A 26,720-nucleotide genomic window follows, 5' to 3' on the forward strand; every position below is an offset into this window, starting at 1 on the left:
AGATTTCCCTTTCCACCCATGGAGAAGATTATCCATTATATCTTATGGTACTTAGGATGCTCTCCCAGCAACCATAGAATTGTGCCCTACATGGCTATTATATAATCCTGGAATGTAATTTATGGTTGTAAGTAAGTGAATTTAAGAACAAAGCATAACTGATCAGATCAATATCTGTCTAGTCCACCATTCTGTTTCTAACTATAGCTAGTTCTAGAAGATCACAGTGGGCATGAAGGCAATAGGCATCTCCTACTATCTTGATTCCAGAATCTGGTATTCAGAGGTATGATGTCTTGATACATTTAGGTCACACATAGCTATCATGCATCTTAGCCACCCATCCTCCATGAACCCATTTAATTCTTTTTAAAAGCCGTTGAAACTTGTGGCCCACATCAAATTTCAAGTTCATTGTGTTTTCATAACTAAGAATAAGAATTCTTAAATTACATATTTGCAGTCTTCAAGGTTTCAGAATAAAAATAAACTTTTTATATTTTCAATTTCCCCCTTAGCATAATCAATATACTTTTTTAAAAAAAAGATCTCCTTTTGAAACTGATATTAAATTTATCCATTTAAGTCCCTTTGATTTGATTTTAATTCTCTAAGAGTTGTAGCTTTTCTGTACCATACAGAGAAAGGCTAATGAATCACAACTGATCATGTTACCTGTGAAAAAAAGAGCTGAACATATATTCTAGAACAAGGGTTGGGAATCTCAGGCCCAGGTCCTGAATGTGGCCGTTCAGTCCTCTCTGTCTGGCCCTTGTGGCTCTTCCCAGGCCACACCCCTCACCATCCCTGCTTCACATCTTCCTCATATGTTTTTGCTTGATTGGAATGTGTTGAGTGGAATGTTTCCTTGAACTGTGATGATGCCTCTTGCTTGGCTGGATGGAGAGCTGTGTATGTACCGTATGTGTGTAGAAACCTCTGACTTCAGTGTGACTGGAATGTAGCCTACTGGACAAAGGTAAGAGTCACATCCATTACTCTTTGCCCTTTAGCCTCTGGCCTAGCCTATCACAGGCATGTGGCTCCTGGACCGTTCCCCAGGAGGAAACGTGGCCCTTGGACCCAAAAAGGTTCCACAGCCCTGTTCTACAACATATATCTTACAATAAAATAAACAAACACTACATGCATCTAGTTTGTTGTTTCTCACAAATTCAATAGGATTTTTGTCTTACTTATACTGGAGTTTGGGGAAGTGGGTTATTTTATGTAATAACATGTATTCAAAAGTTATAGGTGCCTCAAGAGTGTATTAGAAAGAAATAACCAAGCAGCAAAATTTCCTTTGATTTTTAAATCCCCTCTCATTATACAGAATTAGATGAGGAACCCCTAAACCAAAATTAATGGAATTTTGTAAGAGTAAAGTGATGGGGCACAACAATGTTATTTATTTATTTATTATTTGATTTACATCCTGCCCTTCCTCCCGGCAGGAACCCAGGGCCCAGGCCTTTGCTTTTACGAAATTATTAAGAAGCACCTCGAGGAAGAGGTGACTCCTCCTGAAAATGTGTTTTTTGTTTGTAAATGCTTTTAATTTGCTATTAGTAAGAGGCAAAACAGATGCTGGTGCTTACACTGAGAGAAAAAAGCAAAGAAAAATAGCAGCATTTTGCAGATTAAAAGTAATCTCAGGGGCTCTCTGTATAACATTCTGTATAACCCAAAGATTATTAGAGGACATTTCAAACTATATTGCAGAGGTCACTGACCTTAATACTGGTAAAGTATACTAAGTTGGGGGCGCTGTTCTCCTTTCACATCTGAGAAGCTTTTCTGAATGTTTAAGGGTATTAAAATGTAAAAGTGAGTCAACTACTAGGAAATGGAAGAGATGAAGTTTGTCTTGCACATGAAAAGTAGCTCTATATGTACTGAATGTTGATCTGAATTATTTTCTTAACACTCCAGATCTAGCAATAATCAAATGTCCAGTGTATTAATGTGTAAATATATGCTGTCACTTTGTGTGATTTGTCTTGCATGGTAAAGAGAGGATTTCAAAATGAAGTAAAAAGACCTGTTGATTCAGAGTTCGTCGTATACATGGCTCTGTCAAAGCTTAACATGCTCTCAGAGGAAGGTGGCTGACTCTCCTGCTGACTAATGTATTAAAAATTAATAAATATTCGCAATTGTTGCCTGTATAACCCTTTTATATTTCTGGGTTGCCTTATTCTTTCTGTGTCCCCTCCATATATGTACAAAATAAAATGAAATCTCTAACATGCCACCCTCAGCAGCTAATCTAAGGATAGAGAGAAGAACCTACTAAATGTCATGTCTGTTATTGTTTGTTCTGTATGACGTTTTGTGTCGTGTTGTTTTGGTACCATGTGTGTGTCCCTAGGGTCTGCCAGGCTTCCCCCCAGCTGCTGCTCTTCACAGTAATCAGATCCTCACCGTAAAGGTTTGTGGCTGACCTGTACCAGGTAGCCAGTCTTTCTGTATCAGCATAGAAGTGTCATGATTGCTTACTTTGCTTTCAGAAGCTGACCAGTCCATCTTCCATATCATAATTGTCACCACACTTGCTGTTCCAATGTTGTTGCACTAAACAGGCATCAGTGGAGCTACCCAACGTATGAGAGGGTACACGGCTCAAATTCTGTATGCTGGTATCTCCACCAGCTTCCAACTGCCTGTGCTCCTAATGAGCATTTTATTTCTCAGCAAAAACTGTATTTGTAACTCTAATTGTAAAAGGCACACGATGGTGTACAAAGCATCAGATGACTCTGTAACAAAACAGTTTATTACGCATTTGTGGTTTCACACTTGTGTGCACACTTTCAATTTTTAAAGTCTTAAGCAGAAATTATTTAGGCCATCGGTGGACTGACAGACTCAGTATGTCATTTTAATAGCACCATTCTTCATGGCACAATATGCTGTTAGGAAAGTCTGACTAAATGCTGAACTGGTGCTTTGTCTCTTGGAATCTTTGCTCATGAAGCAGAATTAAGGTGTTCAATGTAGCTCTTCTAAATCATGATGATTTTTTTAAAAGTCACAGTTACAAGAGATATTTAAGAGGAAACTTGACTTGTGTTACCTTTCGTTTCACTAGGTAGCAAATGTAATGAAAATCTTGTCTCCTATCTTTTAGATCTGTATGGCAATTCCTTTAAAACAAGGCACAGATTCTTTTGACAGACACAAGCACCAGTCAATTATTATATTTGCTACTGCAAGTCTAATGTATATATTTCTATTTCTTTCTTGGGGCCTTCTGATGTCTATTCTTCAACTCTTTCACCTCTGAACTTCAACCTTTGACCTCACCTGCCTGATCAGATGGTGTTTCCTAAAATCAATCATGGGTTTCTCTCTGCTGATCAGCAGCTCATTAAACGCCGCCTCATTAAGGTAGTGCTTAATCTCTCTCCGCACCTTTTGCCATGCTGTTCCTTGCAGCTGATTGCTGAATTGTAAATATTGCTGCTCCATGTAGTTACTGATGGATAGGGGTTTTTGTTTTGTTTTTAGAAAAAGGTTAGAAAACACTGCACCGAGTTTTGATATACACCCCATAATTAATTTTACCAACTATTTTCCACTAGCTTTTTTATTGGAAACTGGACAGAACTTAATATTTTTGAAGGGGAATGATTGCAATTAAACAGTTCGTTATCCAACTAGATTAAATTATTGCGATGTGGATATATTGAAACTGTAAAAGTTGTTTCTCAATTGTTGCTATAAAATGACTACTAAAAGAGATTAAAAATTATTGCTATTTGATTTATAGCATGAAAAGTGCAATACAGCTTTTCAGCAAGGCAGTTATTTTTCAGAGCCTGCTTAAAACTCAGTCAGTGCTTGCTTGTTCGGTCTCATGTACCAGTTTTGTAAGCTGCCATAAAAGTTTTACAACCTCCATGCAAGTCTAATCATTTGGCCTTTAATATGAACATGATAACCAAGTAAATATTTTTCCCTGCAGAAATACATCAGTAGAAGTTTGCAAGTTTTGTTAATCTTTCCTTCAAATTCTCTTAATGCAGAGGTCAAACTGAGGTCATCCTAGCTGTTGTCAGTGTAGTAATGGGGCACACTTCCAGGCTCACAGCCCCCTGGATAGTGACCTACATGGGTAAAGAGGCACTATGCACGTGATTCTAGGCCACAGTACCTTTTTAGGATTAGGCATGTGGACTGGATTCTGTCATTGGATCCAGAACCTTAGGTTAAGCCCCAAACAAGATGGCTGACACTGACAGCTACCAAAGCAACTTCAAAGGCAGCCCCATATAGAATACATTGCAGTAATTTAAACAGGAAGCTTGTGAATACGTGGAGGACTGGCCAAATCTTTATCTGACAGTAACAGCTACAGCCATCTCACTAGCACATGTTGGCTATGCTCCTAGTCACTGTTGCCACCTGAGAATCCACAAATAGTGCCAGTAGGCTGTTTAAGCATGAGCGGCTGGATTCCTGTTGTCTTTTCTCCCCGCCCAGGTATCATGCTGTTGGAGACAACAGCACCAACCATCTTAGTGTGTGATAAGCCAATGCAGCTCTGCACACAACTGGATTTGAGATCCTTGTTTAACATGTTTTGAGCTGTTTTGTCCCCTTATGAACTCTTTCCTTGAATATTGTATCTGTTTTTTACTGTGTCTTGTGCATTTGAAAACTTGTCTGCTAAAAACTGAAAGCTGCCTCCTAATGCTAATTTTACCAACTGGTGTTCAGGGTGACCAAGGACAAGCTGGACCTCCTGGGCCTCCTGGGCCTCCAGGACCAAGGGGCCCTCCTGGAGATACTGGCAAAGATGGCCCTCGAGGAATGCCTGGTTTACCGGTGAGTCAGCCATCAGTATGCATTAACATCATAGACTTAGAAAGGCTTCTTATAGTTGGGAAGTATTCACTGTCTCAGTTTTGTCAATGGAAATGTTGATGCACATTGGAAATGTGTCATGTCACTTGCAGATACACTGTCACTAGGCACTAAGGCTAGAAATATTTCAGATGTCCTCGTCTTCTGTCTTCAGTACAGATTGATTTTTCTGAAGAATTTTAAATAGTTGACTAACATTCACTTTATGGGACTACTATATGGCTGTTTTGTAGTTATGGCAAAAACATTTCTACCGAGCCTCCAGTCTGAAAAACCTTTAAAAGCAAGTACATTCCTTTTGATTCTATTTCTGCTTCTTCAGTGATAATTAATATTAAGATAAAGAAATAGTCATGGTTAATGAAAAAGTTTTGGGTGGTTATGAATAAGGCAGCATTTTTTAGACTGGGTTGGCTAATCTCCGGATGTTGTTGGACACCTGGGGTGGTCCTTTGGATGCTGTTGGATTCCAATTCCCATCAGCCCCAGCCAGCATAGCGAGTGTTCAGGACTGATAGCAACCACCCCTGATTTAAACCTTTATAATTTGTTTTTATTTCATATAACACATTTTCAAAACATTGACAGATTTCTCTTCCAGAAGTGCCCTAGATAAATGCAGGAAATATGATGGGCTCCTAGATCTGATTTTCTGTCTAAAATTAGAACTGCCCTATAACATGGAAATTAAAATATCTTTGACCATCTTTATTAGCTGAGAAAAATGGAACCCCTATCCTTCTTCTGAATATTCTGTAAGAAAGAAAGTGAGGAGTTGAGGGGGTTGGATCTTGCTTTCTATTGACGTTCAAGGCTGGTTGGAAGGGGATAGCCATAAAATATCTTGTTCAATAAATAAAACTGCCTGCAACTATGTGAACAGCAAAAACCTCACACTTCAGTCCTTTAGGAACGTACACATACTGCCTTTCCTGGGTATGCTTTATAACCTGCTACTTAATGGAAGAGGCTGCATAAGACAGACGACTAAGAATCAGGATATTTCTTTCTTAACAAATTCTAATAAGCAAGGCATAATAGGTATAGGATTAGGTCACAAATTCATCATTAGATTTTTCATTGTTATATAACAAGTAGACGATTGACATTTAAAACATACAAAGAGCCCTGCTTCATACAATTGCCAATGTAATGCCTTTGGGAAGCCCAAAAGCAGGTTTTATGTAACTCGCTTAGAGGTTTTGATTGTTAGGTGCTATATAAATCCTGTTAAATAAATGAAATAACATCTCCTGCTATTGATTTCCAGCATCTGATATTTATGTTCTGACATTGGAGGCTCCATATAGCTTTCATCACTAACAGCCCTTGATAGTCCTATCCTCCATGACTTATAACCATCACCACATCTTATAGCAGTGAATTCTGTAATTTGTATTTGTTAAGGCACAAACTGAATGTAAAAAATGGCATTGATGTTGATAACATTTTGTGTTCAAGGGTGAGCCAGGGAAGCCAGGCGAACAAGGCTTGGTGGTAAGTCCTCTTTTTTTCAGCTAAGAATAATCTATAAGAAGTCTTACATTTTCTTTTTTCCATACATTTCCTTTTGCTGCAAAATATATTGCATTCCACTTGTGTAGCCCATGGGAGTTTCAAGATGAATCAACTGGCAAAATCAAGAGGGAACTGACAAAGCTCTCTATTTCTGTACACTTCATTTTAAAAAAGGTGAAAATAATCTTCAGTTCCCACAAACAAACAAAAAAGGCAGAACTTGTAGAATTTTCCTACCTTTTCAAAAGGATATCTCTTAATTCATTAACACTCATGGTTAGAAAAACTAATCCCAAATTATCTTTGTGTCAGAAATGTAACGTCCTGTACAAAGCCCTCTTCATTAAATGTTAAACATTAAATGTTCTGCCATTTGGACAGGCCTGGAGGAGAACATAGCAGTTGCTAGTCATTCTGAATATTAATGGATATCTTCAAATTGTCACACATTCATAATTAGATACTTCACTGTAATATAACAGACAACTGAAATTTAAGATGATAGGAAGGACCCTGCTAGATCAGACTGTCTACCTAGAGGAAGCATCCTGCTTCTCACAGTGGCCAGACCAGTTCCTCTAGGAAACTCAAGCAATTTGGATTTGAAATATCGAGCAAGCCTAGCTGGGTTTCTAATAATGATTAACATTTCTTCTAGGCGTGTCAGGTTGGGAAAACCATGGTAAAATACTGCTTCAAAGCTGACCAAAACTTATAGTGAAACATTATTCTTTCTCTCTCAGGCTGTCTGCCTGACCAGGAACCTCTGTGCTTTGCTTAAGCAGATCTGGGTAACAGGCAGGCTTTTATGTTTTCAGAAATGGGGAGCAGCCATTGCTTCTTTACTGCAGAATCTTAGCTGTGCTACCTGATATCTGTAGTACCTAGCAGAGACATAGTCATCCTGCACTCTCCATCTTGGGACGGAGTCTACAAGCAGACCATATGGCTATAACATCCACTAATTTTTGTACTTTTTTTTTGTTTTCCCTCATGCTCCCCACTCCCTGCTTTTTAAATCATCTTGCCTGACAAAGAGTTCTGGAGAGCTCAAAGCCTGTCAGCATTTTTGTGATATTTTGGTTAGTCCTAATAAAGGTATTGTCCAAATGTGGGTTTTGGAAGCTTTTTTTCCTTATCAGCTGACTTTTAACAAATATTATTATTGTTTAACATCAACCTCTCCATATAGACCTATTTTGTACACTTAATTTTTAATTGTTCAAAACTGCATGATCTTCATTGAACACAGATGCTATAACAAGAACCTTCTGCTTCTTAGCTATTCAGCGCAGTTATCTCCTTTGGTATATTATCAGCTGTAATTCCATTGTTCTCTCTGGGAGCCTATTGAAAGGTGGGGCAGGAGAGAGAGTCATAAACAGATCATGAACAGATCATCTGCAAAGGTTTTATGGCTTAAAATGCCAAACCTCCCTTACTCCCAATGCTGTGGGAGAAATCACTCCAAGGAGTAAGGCTGCTGTTTGGCTCAACTCAATGAGCTGGAAGTTCACAGAGAAAGGAGCACTTGTTAGTATGAATAAATTGTGAAGTGTATTTTCTGAGGGAGGGTTTACTTACAATTGGCATATCCATACACAAATGCTAGAGGAAGCCACTTTACTGAAAAAAGTGATATAGTGCATGATTCAAATAATACAAGGGCTCAGCAATATATATGTGTGCGATATTTTATTTATTGTTTTATTTATTTACTATTAAATGTATATCCTGCCTTTCCTTCCAGAAAGAGCTTGGGCAGCAAACAAGCAATAAAATAAAACAGCTTAAAAACCAAGTATCTTAGAAATATCTTTAAAAACATTTTTAAGACACTTCCAACACAGGTACAGATTGGGATAAGGTCTCTACTTAAAAGGCTTGTTGAAAGAGGAGGATCTTCAGTAGGCACCAAAAAGACAAAAGAGATAGCACCTATCTAATATTTAAGGGAAGAGAATTCCAAAAGGTAGGTGTCACAACACTAAAGGTCCGCTTCCTACATTGTACAGAACAGACCTCCTGATGAGATGGTATCATCAGGAGGCCTTCACCTGCAGAGTACAGTGATTGAGTGGGTATATAATAGGTGAGACAATCTTTTAGGTATCCTGATCCCAAGCTGTATTGGCCTTTATACATCCAAACAAGCACCTTGAACTTAGCCCAGTGTACATGATATACACAAATACATACAACATAAGACCCTAGTAATATTTTAAAACCCTGTGTAAAATTATTATCATTCCACAGAATTCTTACTTTTAAAGGCCCATTTTTTCTAAAGTGACACATAATTATGCATTGTAATTACACTGTAGTTGTACATGAAAATGATAGGTAATTTAATGTTGGCAAATTATTGACAAGTTTGACAAGGCAGATATTGATCTTCATGTATACACTCTCGATTTGCCCTGGAAGGTGCCTGACAAGTCAGCAAAATCTATTCCGTACTGTTCAAGGATAGAGAGGAGGCAGCCTCCTTCACTTTTAACAGCCCAGTGTGGCCTTTTGCAGCTAGTTTGCAACTGGGTGACAATCAATCTTCTCTACCCCCCCCGGCAGCTTAGTTCTAATGGACATGTAGCCTAATGGGAGGTAATGCCCAGATTGTGATGGGCAACCTCTGCTCTGCTCCCAGAGTGATGCTTTGTCTAGTTTGTGCTAGAAAGGCACTTCGTAACGCAAGGATGTAGAACCTGTAGTCCACTGGATGTTGTTGGGCTACAGCTTCCATCAGCCATGACGCTGGCCATGCTGACTGGGAATTATGGAAACTGGAGTCAAACAGCATCTGGAGGGTCACATGTTTTGTGGATGGTTCGCTTTGAGGGAGTTAGCTAGGTGTGAAGGAAACCAGAGCTCTGTTAGTGGACCTTCCCAAATCCTTTGTCAGGGATGCAAAATGTATGACAAATTGTAGAAGCCACTTAGATTTTCTTGAAACATGGATTTAAGTGCCTTCTAAGTCAATGTGTTGCACCTTTATTTATTAACTACTGCAACCCCAAAATTTGTTACACAACAATTACTAATGAGAATAGAGAGTGCATACATCTTCCAAAATCAGGCATCAAATGGGTAAAAATGTCTGCCTTCCCCCCCACACCTAACCTATTGTCATGGTAAAAAATGCTGATCAAAGCTGTACTCTTTTCCCACTCTTTAGTTGCTCATACTTACAGTTATCTTGGCATGCTATTTTGTACTTGGGAAATATGTCCTTGACTCAATGCTGTTGTGCTATCATCTGTCAAATATACAACATGGAAAGCACAAACTGCCTTTTTCAAGGTATTAGAAGTAGAAAATCCTCTGCAACAGTGACAGATCTATGGATATCAGAAGAAGCAGAGATGGGGTGGAATACAGAACATTAACATGGACCAAGGCAGGAGCTGGAATTTTTCTGCCCTTAGTTTAATGCTAAAGAGAGGACAAAAACATTCATTGTACATTTCTAGCACGAAGTTTCACATTTCCTTGATGTGCAAAACATTGGCTGATTTTAACCCAGTATAGGAAAGTTTACGCAATGGGACATTTCTTAATTGCTCATTTAAACTTAAATTGGCTGCATTATGATGCTAATTGAATTCTTTTCTTTTCAGGGGCCTCAGGGGCCTCCAGGACAAAAGGTATAGTATCAACAATGCTGTGAAAGTGATTATACTTTCTAGTGCCAAATTTCATGCTGTTGGAATGAAGGGCATTAGCTACTGTATCTCACACTGAAGCACTTCGTTTACTCTGTGTCAAGCTCTGTTTTCCCAAAATACAGCCACATAATGTGAGATGTAAGCTATCAAATTCCTCTCTCCCACACACACACACACACACATCTGTATTGGAGGGAACGCAAGCAATGCCAAGCAAGACTTGTTTTCAATCCATCTGCTGAATTTGCAGGTTAAAGAAATTACTTCAGTGTTCTTACTTGAATGCTGGTAAACTGATGAAACCAAACTTAAAACATTGTGGGAAATACAGCTAGAGTTTCAAATAGGAGACATGGTTTATTCAAATAGATCACTGGCATTTGACATCCCTCCCTCCAAAAACAAATAAATTCCAAGAGAAACAAAGGATTATAGGTGTTGCTGGTAAGTGTTGCTTGGCCAGTTTCTTCCTATTTCTATAGCACCTGAGAGCTGACTTCCTGTAAATGCTTCCGATATTACTTCCACTCATCAGGGTTGATGGCTAAAGCTTGATAGAGTGAACCCGCGATTTAAGGACTGTGTCAGCTTCAGGGCTGGGGGCTGGGCAGTAACGAAGCAGCCAGCAGTTAGCTGGGCAATAAATTAGTCAAGGCCAGGCAGATAACGGGGGCCGGCTGGCAGAAGAAAGGCTTGACAAACTAACCAGTAGCAGTGTCCAAGAGCGTTGTCCAGGTAGGGAAGCAGAGTTCAGAAAACCAGGGGTCCAGTCTGAAGGTCTCTAGAGGCTAGCAATGGCGTTACACGTGAGGGGTCACAACCGACGTTGTAGTCAGCAGTCTGCTGCAGCCATGAACTGCCTTTTATAACAGATTCCCTAAGCCAGGTGCCCGTGATTAGTCTCCCAGCTGCTCAGAGCTGCTTGTTCTTAAACAACCCGACCTCTTCCTTCGTTGCTGTGCTACTCGCTGGCGTCTCCTTTCTGCAGGGGGGAGGGGAGCCTCCTGTTCATACCCAGAATCTGATTGAGCGGCTTCAGCCAGATCCTGGACATTCTCCAGCTGGGGAAGAGCCAGAATTGTGTCCTCAGGGGTTCTACTAGTTCCTTCTCCTGGGTCTGCCAACTCTGCCTCTTCCTCCGAGTCCTCTGAAGGGGCCATGACAGACTGCAGCATTAAACCCATACTAAATATATCAGGAATAAAAATGTTGTAAATGGGTTTTTACAGGCAACTAACTGACACCCCATCATCCCATCCATCCCTCTCCCCTCCAAAAAAGAAAAAGAATCCAAGCCAACTTCTTTTAAACTCTATATTTAAAAGTTAAGATATTATAATAGGTGTTTCATGAAACTTAAGTGTTTGGGAAGAAACTGAAGAAAGCTGAAAAGGAAAATTAGTAGCATTATAGGTGGGAAAGACGTTAACCTTCTGTTTCAAAGTCACAGACAGAATTGTCTTTTCTAACGTCACCATCCTTACAAAATCAAGTCACACATTGCTAGTATAATACTAGCATGTAGGGTTGCAATGAACATGGTGTGGTTAGCAGTATGCCTGCTAATAAGAGTACCGTCTTTAAAGCTGCTCTGATCTACAAATTGCCACTTTAGAGGTAGATCAAGAGACAAGGGATACAGCTACAGATCCCATTTTGTAAACTTGACTTTCTGTAGATATTCTTTATTGCTGGAAGGAAAACAGGATGATGAGCAAATATTATATGAGAAACATATTTTTAAAATGTATCCAATGTCATCTTATATGATTAAATGTCAAGTATGTGAGAGAACACTCAATAATAATGACTAATGACAATAGTCATTGCTGAATTTCTTAGCCTTGCTTCATGTAACAAGAGCCCTTATTAAGAATATTCTGCCAAATTTACTGTAGATCAGATCTTCATAGTTCTTGGGAAGCTTCAACATGGGCAGGTTGAAATCCAGTCTATTGCTTCTGACTCATGTCTGTTGGAAGCCTTTCATCATTGGTAATTCTGGTTGCCTCTCCCTTTTATTATGCCATTTCATGGACTATATTGAAAAGGGTTATTTATTTCTATAACCTTCTTCACAGATAAGATTGAGATAAGGAATACAGGATTACAGAAAGATTTGATCCCGCAATGGGCCAGCTGCAAAAGTTGTTTCAATAGCAAAGTATAATTTTAAAGGAAGCAAAATATCCAACTGAGTTTAAAAAGTTAGGGAGCAATCCAACCCACGACCCACCAAGATGACCAGAGTTTGGAAAGTCTCTCATCCTGGCTCAGGGTAGAGCCAGCATAAGTCCTACATACCAGCTCAGGCAGCTCAGCCGAGGCCCCAAAAAGGGAAGTGGCAGGGAAGGGACCATACAGGGAGAGACTTACTCCTGTTCAAAATTCCATTCAGTTTGGTCATGGGACCTAGCAACCCAGCTGAAGTTACATTGGCAAAAAGGGTGATGTAAATCAAACTCTATTTTAAAGTCTTGTTTTCCCTCTGCCAGGCTCAGGCTGGCTCAGCCGGGAGTAGCCTGGCTCCTGAACAGAGTTTGGAATAGGGGTAGGTTACCCTGGCTTCCTGTAGCCAGTGCCTTCATTTTCTCAAATTCCTATTGGATAATCCTAAAGTAACTTCTTTAACCTACAGTCTTGTTTCCTATCACTTTAGTACCCCACAAATACCTTCCACTAGAGTTAAGTCTGCTAACTTGGACTCAAGCAGGAAATGTAAGGTGGTGTTTCTTTCAGTCTTGTAGAAAGGGAGTCTAACTGATTAGGGGTTCTTAGAATGTTTGCAACATGTTCTGGCTAATGATATGTGTTATCGTGGGCAACTTTTCCATCTGTTCCTCTTCCCTTTTGAACAGATGTTTAATCACATGTGGCACAATCTGAGGAATTGTTTAGAAATGAAAGATTGGTGGTTTTGATTTATTTATTTCTCTAAAGCTTACTGATGTGCTGGTATATACTGCACAGCTGTTTTGTTCAAATATCAAGCTGTCATTGATAATGCATGAAGGCCAACACACAAATTATTCCAGAAAGGCAGGAGGACATCTAACTCTAATATGAAATTGTGCTATAGAAGTTTTTAAAATTATTACTGAAATTAAAACCATTTTCAACGTGGGGGTTCCTTTTCTGATTTAATTTACCCACTGACTGACGGAGGTGTAATTGATGCCATTGTAAAGGACTGCTATATTTTGACAATTATATGTATGTTCACTAATAGCCAAAAAACCTTTTGGTTTAAGAACGTACCTATAGCCAACAAATATTTCTATCAAACTTTAAAAAGCAGAGAAATTGGGCAGCTATAGTGAATGCACCAGGGGAGTAGTAGACCTGACCTCCTCTCTGAGATATTGTACTGCCCTACAAATTTGTCAAAATGCAAACACAGAGTTTGTCTTTCATGCTTTCTTTTGCCTATTAGTGAATTTCTCTGCTTTTTAATCCAGGAGGTAAGAAATGGGATCCTGTTCAAGTTTCCTAAGAATGGATTGATCATTTGCATGCTTATTCAGTTCAGTGGGTTTTAATCCCGTGCAGTCATGCTTAGGATAGGTGAAACTGACCACAGGGGATGGGGAGGGGAACAGGGGAGGGGATCGGAACAGGGGAGGGGAGCAGGGGGGAGGGGGAGAGCAGGTTTGATCATTCTCATGTTTATTGAGTTCAGTGGGATTTACTCCCATGCAATCATGCTTAGGACAGGTAAAACTGACCATGGGGAGGGAGGCCTGGAGTGGGCAGGGGAGGAGGAAAACAAGAGCGGAGCGGAGAAGGAAAGGAGGGGAAAGGCAGGTCTGATCATTTGCATGCTTATTGAGTTCAGTGGGATTTACTCTTATGCAATCATGCTTAGGATAGGTGAAACTGACCTGCGGGAGGGGCAGGAATGGGAGGGGGAGGGAGGAAGGGGGAGGGGAGGAGATTGGGTGGGTGGGCACTGGGCAGAAGGGAAGACCCTTTCATTTCATTTCCAAAAGGAAAACATTGTGAACAGTATCTTTTTCAGGGTTTCCCCCACCTTTTTATTCTACAGCAGGCACATGTAGCCTCCCATCCAAATTTAAACCAAGCTGTCCCTGGCCATATCCACACCAGAAATACACAGAAAAAGTCACTACCCAAATTTGCTAAGGAAAATGAAAAGCACTGTGGCATGCAGCTGAAATGAAACCTAGCAACACAATAAAAACGAGCACAATGACTGTAAATAACAGAATAGATAAATGTATTGAGAGGCCCAAAACATGGGACCTGAAACAACAATAAGTAACAATGCAAAATGCTGCCACAGTGAATATAATAACATGAAAAAATATAAAATGATGACAGGCAATGGAAAATGACACAATAATACAAAGGGTTTGCTTCTCTCCTGATTAGAAGTGGCTATTTTCTCACATGAGGGCATATCACCCCCACAAGAAGACAGTGGTTGAGGCTCAGTATTGGCAACTTATATACATTGCATTCTCTTCAGTGGAGATATTTGTGGGAGACTCAAGGCTGGCTGCTAAAATTCTAGTATTATAAATGTCTGAAGAAGCATTGAAACAGTTTAACAATTGGGAATAACTATCTTTGTATTATTGTGTCGTTTTCCATTGCCTGTCATCACTGTATATTGTGTTGCTAGTTTTCACTTCAGCTGCATGTCACAGTGCTTTTCATTTTCCATTGCAAATTTGGATAGTGACTTTTTCTGTGTATTTTGTGGTTGCACTAGGAACCTTCTCCTTTTGGTTGGCAGCATATCCACACTAGACCTTTATTTCACTTTACACAGTCATGGCTTCTCCCAAAGAATCCTGGGAAGTGTAGTTAATGAAGTGTGCTGAGAGTTGCTAGGAGATGCCTTGTTCCCTTCACAGAGCTTCAATCAGAGCAGCTGACTGTTAAACCACTCTGGCTACTGGAGCTCTGTTAGTAGAATAGGAGTCTCCTCTCAGCACCCTTCACAAACTACACTTCCCAGGATTCCTTGGGGGAAGCCATAACTAAAGTGAAATCACGGTCTGGTGTGAGTGTGGCCCCCTGATTAGCCAAGCCAAGCAGCTGTGAGTCGCTTTTAGAACACTGACAGTTGGTTCTTACTGAGCATGCCCGACATTATCATTCAGTTCAATGCTAAATTTCTTAGATTAGTTAAAAATCAGCCAAGCATTTTTTTACCTTTTAAACTGCAGAAGATGAAGATCAGAGTATGGGGCAAGGTCAGTAATAGGATTACAGGTACTCTGTGAACATGGCTGATTTTTAATTAATTTCAACAAATTGTACTGCCTTCAAGTCGATTCCGACTTATGGCAACCCTATGAATAGGGTTTTCATGAGACTGAGAGGCAGTGACTGGCCCAAGGTCACCCAGTGAGCTTCATGGCTATGTGGGGATTCGAATCCTGGTCTCCCAGGTCATAGTCCAACACCTTAACCACGACACCACACTGGCTCTCCCTTCAACAAATTATGAGAACACTAACAGAAAAAAAAAAGTCCAAACGGGGTCCATTTCTCTCTCTCTCTCTCTCTCTCTCTCTCTCTCTCTCTCTCTCTCTCTCTCTCTCTCTCTCTCTCTCTCTCTCTCTCTTCTTTTTACACTTTGATCTCTTGTTTCTGTTTCATGTATCACCATGAAAATTTAGATGGTTGTTAAGCAAGCATTTCTGAGTTCAGAACTTTATATAAGTTTTGTAAGGTTTTGAAATGAGCTTATGGGAAGCATTAGAATGGCATGTATTTTCAATATAACATTGCGGACTGCGAAGAATCCATGCTGACTATAGTATACAGCTATTTATTAGCCCCCCAAAACATTGAAGGTATACCAGGTGGATCATAGTAACATTGTTGCTATAACTACAAGTGTTAGGGGTTATTCTATTAAAAAGGCACTACTGAATGCGAAGTGTTTAATTTTCAGTATTCTATAAAATGTCAAAAGATGTGCAGATATCCTGCAGTTAATTGAATGAGCTGGATTGATAATTAAGTTTTAGGAAATTTAGGACATTTTTGGATAATGAAATCCTGAATATATTATAAAAATAGAAGAGCTCTGTTGAATATATAAATAGAGGTGGTTCAAATCAGTATTCTCCACCAACCCATGGACATATATGGGCTTAACGTGGTGAGGGGGGATGAAGAAGCTAAGAGCAATGCTGTCAGGAATCTTGACCAAGAGGCTAGACTCCTAGTAGGGGCACCCAATGCGGAATGGTCAAAGCTGAAACACCAGACTAAGATGCATCCAAACTCAGAGGAAGGCAATGGTAAACCACCTCTGAATACCTCTTACTACAAAAACCCTATGAACGGAGTATCCAAAATGAGATAGTGTTGGAAGATGAGACCCCCAGGTCAGAAGGCACTCACCAAGCTACTGGGGAAGAACAAAGGACAAGTACGAGTAGCGCTGTGACTAATGACGCAGCTGGGTCAAAGCCGAAAGGAAGCCCAGAGGCTGATGCGCACAGATGTGAAAGGAGAGTCCGGAGTTGTACAACGCACAAAATAGGAACATGGAACATGAGAAGCATGAACCATGGAAAGTTAGAAATTGTCAAGCAAGAAATGGAACGCATCAACATTACAATACTTGGTGTGAGCAAACTAAAATGGATGGGAATGGGACATTTTCAATCTGGCAACTACAAAATATTTTATGCAGGAAATGAGAAATTAAGAAGAAATGGGGTTGCTTTAATAGTGAGAAGTGATGTAGCAAAAGCAATTAGGAGCTACAACACAAGGTCTGAGCGAGTTATATCAATGAGATTAAACAGGAAACCTATCAACAAAGCTATCATCCAAGTCTCTGCTCCGACAGCAAATCAGAAGAAGAGAAATTGGAGAGATTTTACGCAGAAGTACAGGAAGAAATTGATGACACACCAAAACAAGATGTGCTGATAATCATGGGGGACTGGAATGCAAAAGTAGGGAGCAGAGAAGAATTAGGAATTGTGGGCTAATGGGGCCTAGGAGACAGAAATGAAGAAGGAGAAAGACTTATTGAATTCTGTGAAGCCAATAACCTGTTCCTTGCGAACACATTTTTTGAGCAACCAAAAAGACGACTGTACATGTGGACATCACCAAATGGTCAATATAGGAATCAAATTGATTATATAATTGGTAGCAGAAGATGGAGCAGTTCCATACTTCCTGCAAGAACAAGACCCGGAGCAGACTGTGGTACAGATCATGAACTGGTCGTATCGGAAATCAAAGTAAAGCTAAAGAAGAACAACAAAGCAATCATAATGCCAAAATACAATTGAAATAACATCCCAGAAGAATATAAAGATCAAATAAGGAACAGGTTTGAGGCTTTAAACTTAGTTGACAGAGAACCAGAAGAACTATGGAATGAAGTCAGAGATGTTATCAGGGAAGAATGCAAAAAGACAATACCTCTAGTTAAAAAGAGAGAAAGACCTCAATGGATGACTGAAGAAACTCTTAAAATGATTAAAGAGAGAAAGAAAGCAAAAGCAAAAGGCGATAGAAACACGGTCAGAACCCTAAATGCAACAATACAGTGACTAGTACACAGGGACAAAGAGAACTATTACAATAGCTATTGTAAAGAAATAGAAGAGGACAACAAAAAGGGAAGAACAAGAGCCCTATTCCAAAAGATTAGAGAAATGAAAGGGAAATTTAAACCAAGAGTAGGGGTGTTGAATAATCAGCAGGGGAATACACTGACTGACTGAGATGAAATAAAAGGAAGATGGAAGCAATACACTGAAGACCTCTATAAAAGAGATGCCAGGATGACAGATTCATTCATGGAGGAATGATATGATGAAGAACCAGAAATTGTAGAATGTGTGGGAAATGCTGCTGTTAAAATACTTGGAAGAAACAAATTACCAGGAACAGATGGCATACCAATAGAGTTGCTACAAGCCACTGAGACTGAATCTGTCCAAATTTTGACAAAAAATTGTCAACAAATATGGAAAACTAAACAATGGCCCACGGACTCGAAGGGTTCAATATATATCCCAATTCCAAAGAAAGGGGATCCCAGAGAATGCAGTAATTATCGAACTATTGCCTTAATATCCCATGCAAGTAAAGTAATGCTCAAAGATTCTACAACAAAGGCTCTTACCATATATGGAGCGAGAAATGCCAGACACCCGAGCTGGATTTAGAAAGGGAAGAGCCACCAGAGATCATATCACAAACATACGTTGGATAATGGCACAGACCAAGAAATTTCAGAAGGAAATCACCCTGTGCTTTATAGATTACAGCAACCTTTGACTGTGTAGATCATGAAAAACTATGGAATGCTTTAAAAGAAATGGGGGTGCCACAGCATCTGATTGTCCTGATGCGCAACCTATACCCTGCATAAGAGGCTACTGTATATGGAGAAACCGATTGGTTCCCCATCGGAAAGGGTGTGAGACAGGGTTATATTTTATCACCCTATTTGTTTAATCTATATGCAGAACATATCATACGGAAAGCAGGATTGGACCAAGATGAAGGAGGTGTGAAAATAGGAGGGAGAAACATCAATAATTTAAGATATGCAGACGATACTATACTACTAGCAGAAATCAGTAATGATTTGAAACGAATGCTGATGAAAGTTAGAAGAAAGCACAAAAGCAGGAGTACAGCTGAACGTCAAAAAGACTAAACTAATGAGAACAGAAGATTTATGTAACTTTAAAGTTGACAATGAGGACATTGAACTTCTTAAGGATTATCAATACCTTGGCACAGTCATTAACCAAAATGGAGACAGTAGTCAAGAAATCAGAATAAGGCTAGGACTGGGGAGGGCAGCTGTGAGAGAACTAGAAAAGGTCCTCAAATGCAAAGAACTGAACACTAAAGTCAGGATCATTCAGACCATGGTATTTCAGATCTCTATGTATGGATGAGAAAGTTGGACAGTGGAAAAGGCGGATAAGAGAAAAATCAACTCATTTGAAATGTGGTGCTGGAGGAGAGCTTTGCACATACCATGGACTGCGAAAAAGACAAATAATTAGGTGTTAGAACAAATTAAACCAAAACTATTACTAGAAGCTAAAATGATGAAACTGAGGTTATCATACTTTGGACACATAATGAGAAGACATGATTCATTTGAAAAGATAATAATGCTGGGAAAAACAGAAAGGAGTAGAAAAAGAGGAAGTCCAAACAAGAGATGGATTGATTCCATAAAGGAAGCCAGAGACCTGAACTTACAAGATCTGAACAGGGTGGTTCATGACAGATGCTCTTGGAGTTGCTGATTCATAGGGTCGCCATAAGTTGTAGCCTACTTGGAGGCACTTAACAACAACAACAACATATTTTTACAAGATTCATTTTCAGCAATCTTCAATTTGGTTTCTGGGTGTGGGTCTCACAGAGTGCTGTTCCAAGGCTACATTAATATGCCTTGCAAGTTCCAATATGCTTTATATGTTCTAAGTCAGGGGTTGTCAACCCATTGCCTGCAGGCACCATGACACCCACGAAGACCTTCAGTAGCACCCAGAGTAGATACCCCGGAATCTGAGCTTTCATTTTTTAAAAGAATAAGTCTATAGCCCTCCTAGAAAGAATGTTATGGTAGAAAATGTGCAGGTACCCTTCTAAGTAATTTCTATGAAATGAGCCAACCGGCTGCTCCTGCCTGTCAGTCTTACTAACCAAGAAGTGAACTCAGAGCTGTGATTGATTTGTTTGGACATGCAGCAATAGGAATCCCTGGTGTCCTAAAGAGCTGCTCTTTGCCCGCCCTTTTAGTGTACTCTTCCTGCTTCCTTTTTTTTTGGTCCTTGGAATCTCCATAGTTTGCTCTTCCTTTTCCCCTAGCTACCAGGATATATTTTTTCTGTGCTGGGTTCGCCTGAGATCAGGTGGTGCCAAGAAGTTATTTTCTGCAAACTACTACACAATAAGTGTGGGTAAATATTAAAGAACCCCCTCCCTGGGAAGACAAATATGAAAACTTTGCAAACAGGCTTAGGCATGTTTTCTGCTTTGCAGGAGCTAAAGACCATTAAGAATTCACTGTATAGTTAACTTACAGTACAATGGCATACATGTTTACACAGCAGTAAGTCTCTTAGTGTTTAATGGGGCTTACTTCCAGGAAAATGGGTACAGATGGCAGCCAAGCTTTGATTTAGGGTTGGCATTGGGGAAAACTAGGGCTCTTATGCCTTTAACAGATGTATGGCAGGCAGACATTCAACAGGTCAAGCATTGTCTAGTATGGAAATAAAATTATGGGAAAAGCTTCACCATGAATACTTTCTAATTTTGTGTCATGCCACGTTCCCACATGGCAGTCATTTTGTGACTGGTGCCCCCAGCACTCTCAAAATTTGAAATCTGCCTTCTGATCCAAAATGGTTGGCAATCCCTGTTCTATGTACGATTTTCTATTGTTTTGTATGGTTATATTTTACTGTTTATATGTTTTTGCTATTGCTACAAATAAAATATTTTTTAAAAATAATTTCAGCTTTTTAAATTAAAAAATGTTTTAGTACACACAAGCTTGAAAATGTGAGTGTCTTAAATATAATTTTGAAGGATAATAATAATGTAAAAATAAGTCATATTTTAGAAGAGTGACATCCAAGTTTGCAGAAGAGCGCTACTAAAAGTTCAGTGAGTGAATCAAGATCACAGTTAGAAGATATGAAATTAAAGCACTGCATTTACATTGATCTGTCTCATGATGAAATTCATCTATTTTGCTAAACCCACTATTATTTATTATTATTATTATTTTAATTTATTATATACTTCTCTGCAGGGATCCTTTGGTGCACCTGGTGTTCCAGGAATGGATGGACAAAAGGTGTGTTCCGCACAGTTTTCTTCTCTATTTTTTGTTGTAATAAAAACATTATTTTTGCAAATCCGATTAATCAAGACATACAAGTAAATCACAAAATTTGGCATGATCAGTGAGTTTATTAGATATTAAAATACAAAAGGTAAACAATGTGATGAAAAAAACCCAATAAACAATGTGTAACAAAAGTGGCTGCAATCCAACACATTGTTCCATGCATATAAATCTAATTGAAATGAGTGGGGCTTAAGAAATGCAATGGTGCTCTGGGATTTTAGCTTTTATTGATGACAGAGAAATTACAGAAGAATCCATTGAGATAAGAAACATATGAAGAAAATAAAGTTCATCCTGGGGGAAAAAAGCAGATGAATGCATTTGGCAAGAGGTGAGCTGGAGATGATCTAAAATAAAGCTAAATTGGAAGAGTAGCAATAGTGGCTTAGATCACGAATAAAATGTGTTCAGTAGTTCAGGTCTTTCAGTTCTTTCACCAAATTGTGTCACAGTTCACTGTGACTAGCAGCCTGCATTCAGTTTCTTACTAAACAGCAGGAGTATTTCACATCAGCCCTATAGGGTCTTGGTAAGCTGTTTATACATAATGTCTGGCCTGATACTAAAAAAACACTACGCATCTGTTGCTTCCATTAACATTAACCTTTATGTCAAACTCTTTTTTAAAAAAATGCTGGGAATGCCATTATGTAATTGAGTCATTGCACTTACACAAGTACAAGCTATTGTACATAACAGTAGTATTACCTACATACATAAAAATGTCATGCCAAAAATGCTAACAATACCCAAATTGTTTAAAAGTGTGGCTTGTACTGTTAGAATTTACAGTAAATGGTTGTGGTTTTTTAACTGCTTGCAGTTTAGATATTGGTAAATAATAAGCCTCTTAGAACTACAATATTGAACAGAGCATGGCTTTTAAAAGTATTGTGCTTATCAAATTAGACAAAGAAACACATTTATCAAATCAGAAAACTTTCCCATAGCATATGAACAAATTTGTCTCTGTGTCTACTTTTTCTGTTCAAATTCATCAATTATGTGCATATGCACTGACACAAATCATGATCTAAATTTGGCTCCTTTCTTTCATTTCTGTTATCTTGCCTTCATTCATGCCTTTTCCAAAATTCAGAGTCAATTCAGTATTGTATTCTACATTTAATTAGCTATGGGTGCAGCTGAAAATGACTTTCTTGTCCTAGCTGTAAAACAGCTTATCTTGTGGCTCTCCGCTAACACCTTCAGTTGCTAGAAACTTGAAACATGGTGGCAGAGATTTGCCCAGTGAATGGGTGCAGATGTTAGAGAACGGGTGGAAATGAGATGGCATATTTTTAGTGGTGTTTCTGTGCTGATTGTGTCAGTGTTGGGCTTTTAGGCAGCCCCAGAATGGCAAACTGCATTTTTCAACCAGTCACAGTTGAGAATGCTTTTTGCTCAGGCAAAGTCCCAGGATGACCTGCAAACTTTTATAATATTTTCAGGCTGGAGGAACATCAAGGCCTAGAGCCCCCTCTGACCTGCAGCATAAGTGCAGCAGCTAGCAATTGGTGAATCGGTCAATTTCAGTTTTTCTCCATTTATCATTTTTCCAATCTTAAGTTCTCTCCACATTTCCACAACTATTTACCATTTTTTAAAAGGTCCTTATGAAAATCCATCAGCAGTTGTGTGAATTTCTCCTAATATACACATTGTTGCCTAATGTACACATTTTTGTAATGCAGTGTTCCCTAATATAATGTATTTTGTATGTTATTTTCGTTAATACATGCATTTATGCACACTTTACCCTTATATATTATTTTTGTGGGCAATATTTGGCTGAAGAGCTTCACTGCAAAATTCAGACAAATGCAAAAATTCAGAGAAGTCATGTGAATTGGTTTTTTAAAGACTGACAGCTCCTAGCAGAATGTGTCCTCTGTCTTTCAGTAGCACTTTTCTAAAGCCAGCTATCCCTCTAAAAAAAAAAAAACTTCTGGCTAGTATTCAAATTGCTGAACTGAGTTCCACAAGCTTATATACACTTTTCATCTTCCCCTTTTACTCTCAAAAGCCTCCTGGGGATCAGGAGATCTCTAGCCTTCATCCAGACTGTTAATAAAAATCACACTTGCCTGACTTGGGGGTATATTTTGACTCCAATGAGATTTCCAGTGGAAAGATGGGGTCACTTTGTAGCCCAGAGACCTTTTGTTGTTGTTGTTGTTGGTCACCACAAGTGTACTTGACACTATCAAAGCACCTTGATCCAAAAAACACTTATTCAGAGGAGGTAGGATTTTGCTGAGCAGTATACGTTGGCTCTTTCTCCATGTATATGCAGTAAACCGGGGCATTTTTGGACCCCAGTGGGTTTTTTTTGTTTCCAGAAGGAAAACAGTAAGTGGTAAATGGCTGAAATTTGGGGACGTTGTACAGGTGACAGTTTGGGACAATGTCCTAGAAGGCCAACCCTGTAGGTCTACTCATGTGTAAATTACAGAATGAAAAGTATACCTGGGGTTCAACTGTACCCCAGAAGTAAGATGAATGCTAGAACAGAACTCTTATCAGGTACAAGAGGCTGCCAGTGGAAGGGAAAATTGGCCAGCCTCCATGTGTTCACAGATGAGCTTTGCACACGTATGTGGCTCTCTCTGGATCCTAGTCTTTTCTTCAGTAGTGTTCCATTTTCAGCTGTCACAGCTTATACCATTGTTAGAGCTATCCTCGACTTTTTTTTACAATTAAAACTATCTAAGCCACTTACCATCATTACATCCTGTGGTAATGGATTTCATAAGTTAATGTTGGCCATTATGATAACTAAAAGAACTAAGAATGTCTAAAAGCCTGATTCCATAAATTATGTTCATCACATGAATCCAATTTTGCCATACTGTCATCTTTAAATACAATCTTAATTGAGAAGACCCTTTTTGAGGAAATATATGATTTTTCAACTTTTAGATTTGCTTTTCCAGGACATGCTTTATATGTTGTGAAGCTCAAAATAAAGAAGAAATAGTAAAGAACATAAAATCATGAGAGCTGTGCTGGATCAAACCAAAGGCCTCTCCAGTCCAGCATTCTATTTTACCCAGCCAGATGCCTGTGGGAAGCCCAAAAGCAGGACATGAGCGCAATCACCTCCCCAGCTGTTGTTCACTAGCCATGCAGAATATTTATACTACAAAAATACCTTTTTTTGGTTTCTTCTATTATCAATAGTATGTGCCTTTTACTTTTCACTAAGGTGACACTGAATTTTAATTTTACTTCTGCTTCTTGGACCATTAGAAGATAGTATGGCCCAGAAGAGAAGCCGTACACAATACCTGACAGACCTAAATTCTACAGCAAACCCTTGGATTTAAGTGGAACATAAAATTGCACCATTGTTCATATATATTTTCATCACAAATTTTCTTTTTTTAAAAAATCAATCAGTATCTTAATAGTGAAGCAATTGAGCTTAGGTGAGTATCAGTGTTTGCATAAAAAGTTATCATTCAACTGAGGTTGGTGAGTGGATTGTCCCGTCTTTTGCATGCATCCAGCTCTATAATTCAGTGACAAAGTTCTAACCTGGAGGCAGTAGCAGCTGGTGTGGTGGGGCAGAGCCATTCTCTCAATGCGGGTGGTGGTGCAGTTTCACTGGACTGCACTGGGGTGAGGCAGGGTGGTGGTGAAATCAAGCTGTGTGGACACACTGGTAGAGCCAATCTGACATTCCTGGTGGTGCATCTACACAGCCCTGACCTCACCGATGTTCTGCCCTACCCCAGCTCTGTCCAAGTAAGGTGTGCAGTTCCACTGGTGTTGAGAAGACGGCTCTGCCCCCTACAGTAGCTGCTGCTGTCTTGAGTGACCACTCTTGGTTGCAACAGAGGCAACTAGCTGACAGGGCCAACCCAAGACATCTTTGAAGTCTGGCGGCATCGACCAGAAAGGCAAGTAGGACTGAAGGAGGACGAAGGAGGATCTGGCTATTATATACCCAGTGGTAGGTGAACCAGAGATAGGGGTGGAGAGGTTAACATTGGAACACTGTATGTCCAAAGGAGCTGAGGACCCACCAATTCTAGAGTCTGTCCTGGTGCTCTCTGGTCACAAGGGGAACAAGGAAATCCCTGACACTGCTCTTGGAAGGTTGTGTTCCAGTCTTAATTAGTATGTGCACAAAAGCATAGACCCCAATATGTCTGGGATATAAGAAAGCTTCTCTTGCATGATAAGCAACCACCAGTGATCTGCTAACATGCCACATAGATTAAAAGCAAAGGATCAGGGCCATAACTTATACTCACAGAAAAGAATAATGTGTTCAGACAGGTGTTCTTTTTAAACATTAGCCTTCTGTGTCTGGCCACAGCCCAGCATTTCTAGGCAACGTTTTACTGCCAGAAGATTAATCCTTGAGATAGGATATGAAGCCAAGGTTCTGCCAGTTTGGTGAGATGCAAGGTACTGTTACACAAGATGTGATGTCAAATGAAGCTGCAATAATTTTAGTGCCTGGCTTAATTCTCTCATTGTCCATTACAGATGTCTGTTGCTCTGAAATCTCAGACTAGAATTAAGGCCTTTTGAGGAATCAGGGTTTCCACTTTCAAAAACAGACTCTGAACTGAACTGAAGCTGGCCGTGGGATGCTTGCTAGAGTTTGTGGCCTTTTCTTTATAAATTTGCCTAGGATACAAATAGAAAGCCCTTAAGAAGACACACAGTTGAAAAGCTAAACCCTTAAAGCTGTATTCCTCACAATCTTATTCTAGAATAGTTCCATGGACTTCAGTAGGATCTCTTGTCAGTAATCTGAGGACTATGGCCTTAATATCTTTTTCTCATCCAATGCAAAGTCAACAGCAATGGTTCATCAGAGATAGTTCACTCTTCTAAAACTATTTCTAATGACCCATTGCTGTTGACATTGTATTGGTTTAGAAGCAAAAGGCAGGCAAGTTAAACAAATAATGAGAGGTTCTGATGTGGTTGGAACGGCTAGCAAAGTGGATAATAGGAATTAAAGGCAGTTAATGCATGCAGGTTAATAATACTTGGAAGATTTACATTTGGTTTCCTGCTTCTGCAGTAAAGAGGGATTCCATTATATGACCCAATTTTTTAAGTATGTGACTGGTGCCATGTGTAACATATATTGCTGCATGGTGTTAAAATGATGCACATTAGAGATGCAAATCCTGAAAGATTTGCACCTTACAATTAATTACTATGCTAATGTGGTGTAGTGATTAATGTGCTGGACATAGACTGGGGAAACTTGGGTTCAATTCTATACTCGCCAACAAAATTTACTGGATGACCTGTGGGCAGTCATTGTAGACTACCTTACAGGATTGTCGTCAACATAAAAAAGAGGAAGGACTATGTATGCTACTCTGAGTTCTTTTTGAATAAATAAAAATATTCATGCGACTACTATGGGTTCCTTCTTCTTAGGCAGATTGCTATATGTAGCATTTTGGTTTCTACCATTGTATCACCATCACTATTAATTATGTAACTCTGGTGCTTGCACCTAACTGACATCCTGATTTACTGAAGAAAGTCTAGCTGTGGGCTGGAGATTCCCTTGAACTACGCAGTTATCAGAAATAATAAATAGAAATTGCCTACATCACAAATCCTCTTTTGTTCAGTAGCTGACCTAAATAAGACTCCTAAATACATTACTTCATCTGACTTTATTTTTGTATGTGCTGGGAATGAGTGTGTCCATGCACATCATTCTAATTTTAGTTATTTTATACAGTGTGACTGAGGCCCTGCTCACACAATTCCACATTCGG

At 39.4% G+C, this 26,720-nt stretch overlaps 1 protein-coding gene across 1 annotated transcript in view; it reads left to right on the forward strand.

The window, feature by feature from the left end:
• The window catches only part of LOC133364551 (collagen alpha-1(XXV) chain-like), a 234,213-nt gene that overhangs the window by 89,271 nt on the left and 118,222 nt on the right, over window positions 1-26,720 (forward strand). The window contains exons 6-10 of the mRNA XM_061585422.1: window positions 2,375-2,434; window positions 4,726-4,833; window positions 6,334-6,369; window positions 10,008-10,034; window positions 20,857-20,901. Coding sequence (XP_061441406.1) covers window positions 2,375-2,434; window positions 4,726-4,833; window positions 6,334-6,369; window positions 10,008-10,034; window positions 20,857-20,901 — 276 coding nt within the window. The remainder of the gene's footprint in view (window positions 1-2,374; window positions 2,435-4,725; window positions 4,834-6,333; window positions 6,370-10,007; window positions 10,035-20,856; window positions 20,902-26,720) is intronic.

Source organism: Rhineura floridana, chromosome 9 (genome assembly GCF_030035675.1).
Source record: "Rhineura floridana isolate rRhiFlo1 chromosome 9, rRhiFlo1.hap2, whole genome shotgun sequence".
Lineage (NCBI taxonomy): Eukaryota > Metazoa > Chordata > Lepidosauria > Squamata > Rhineuridae > Rhineura > Rhineura floridana.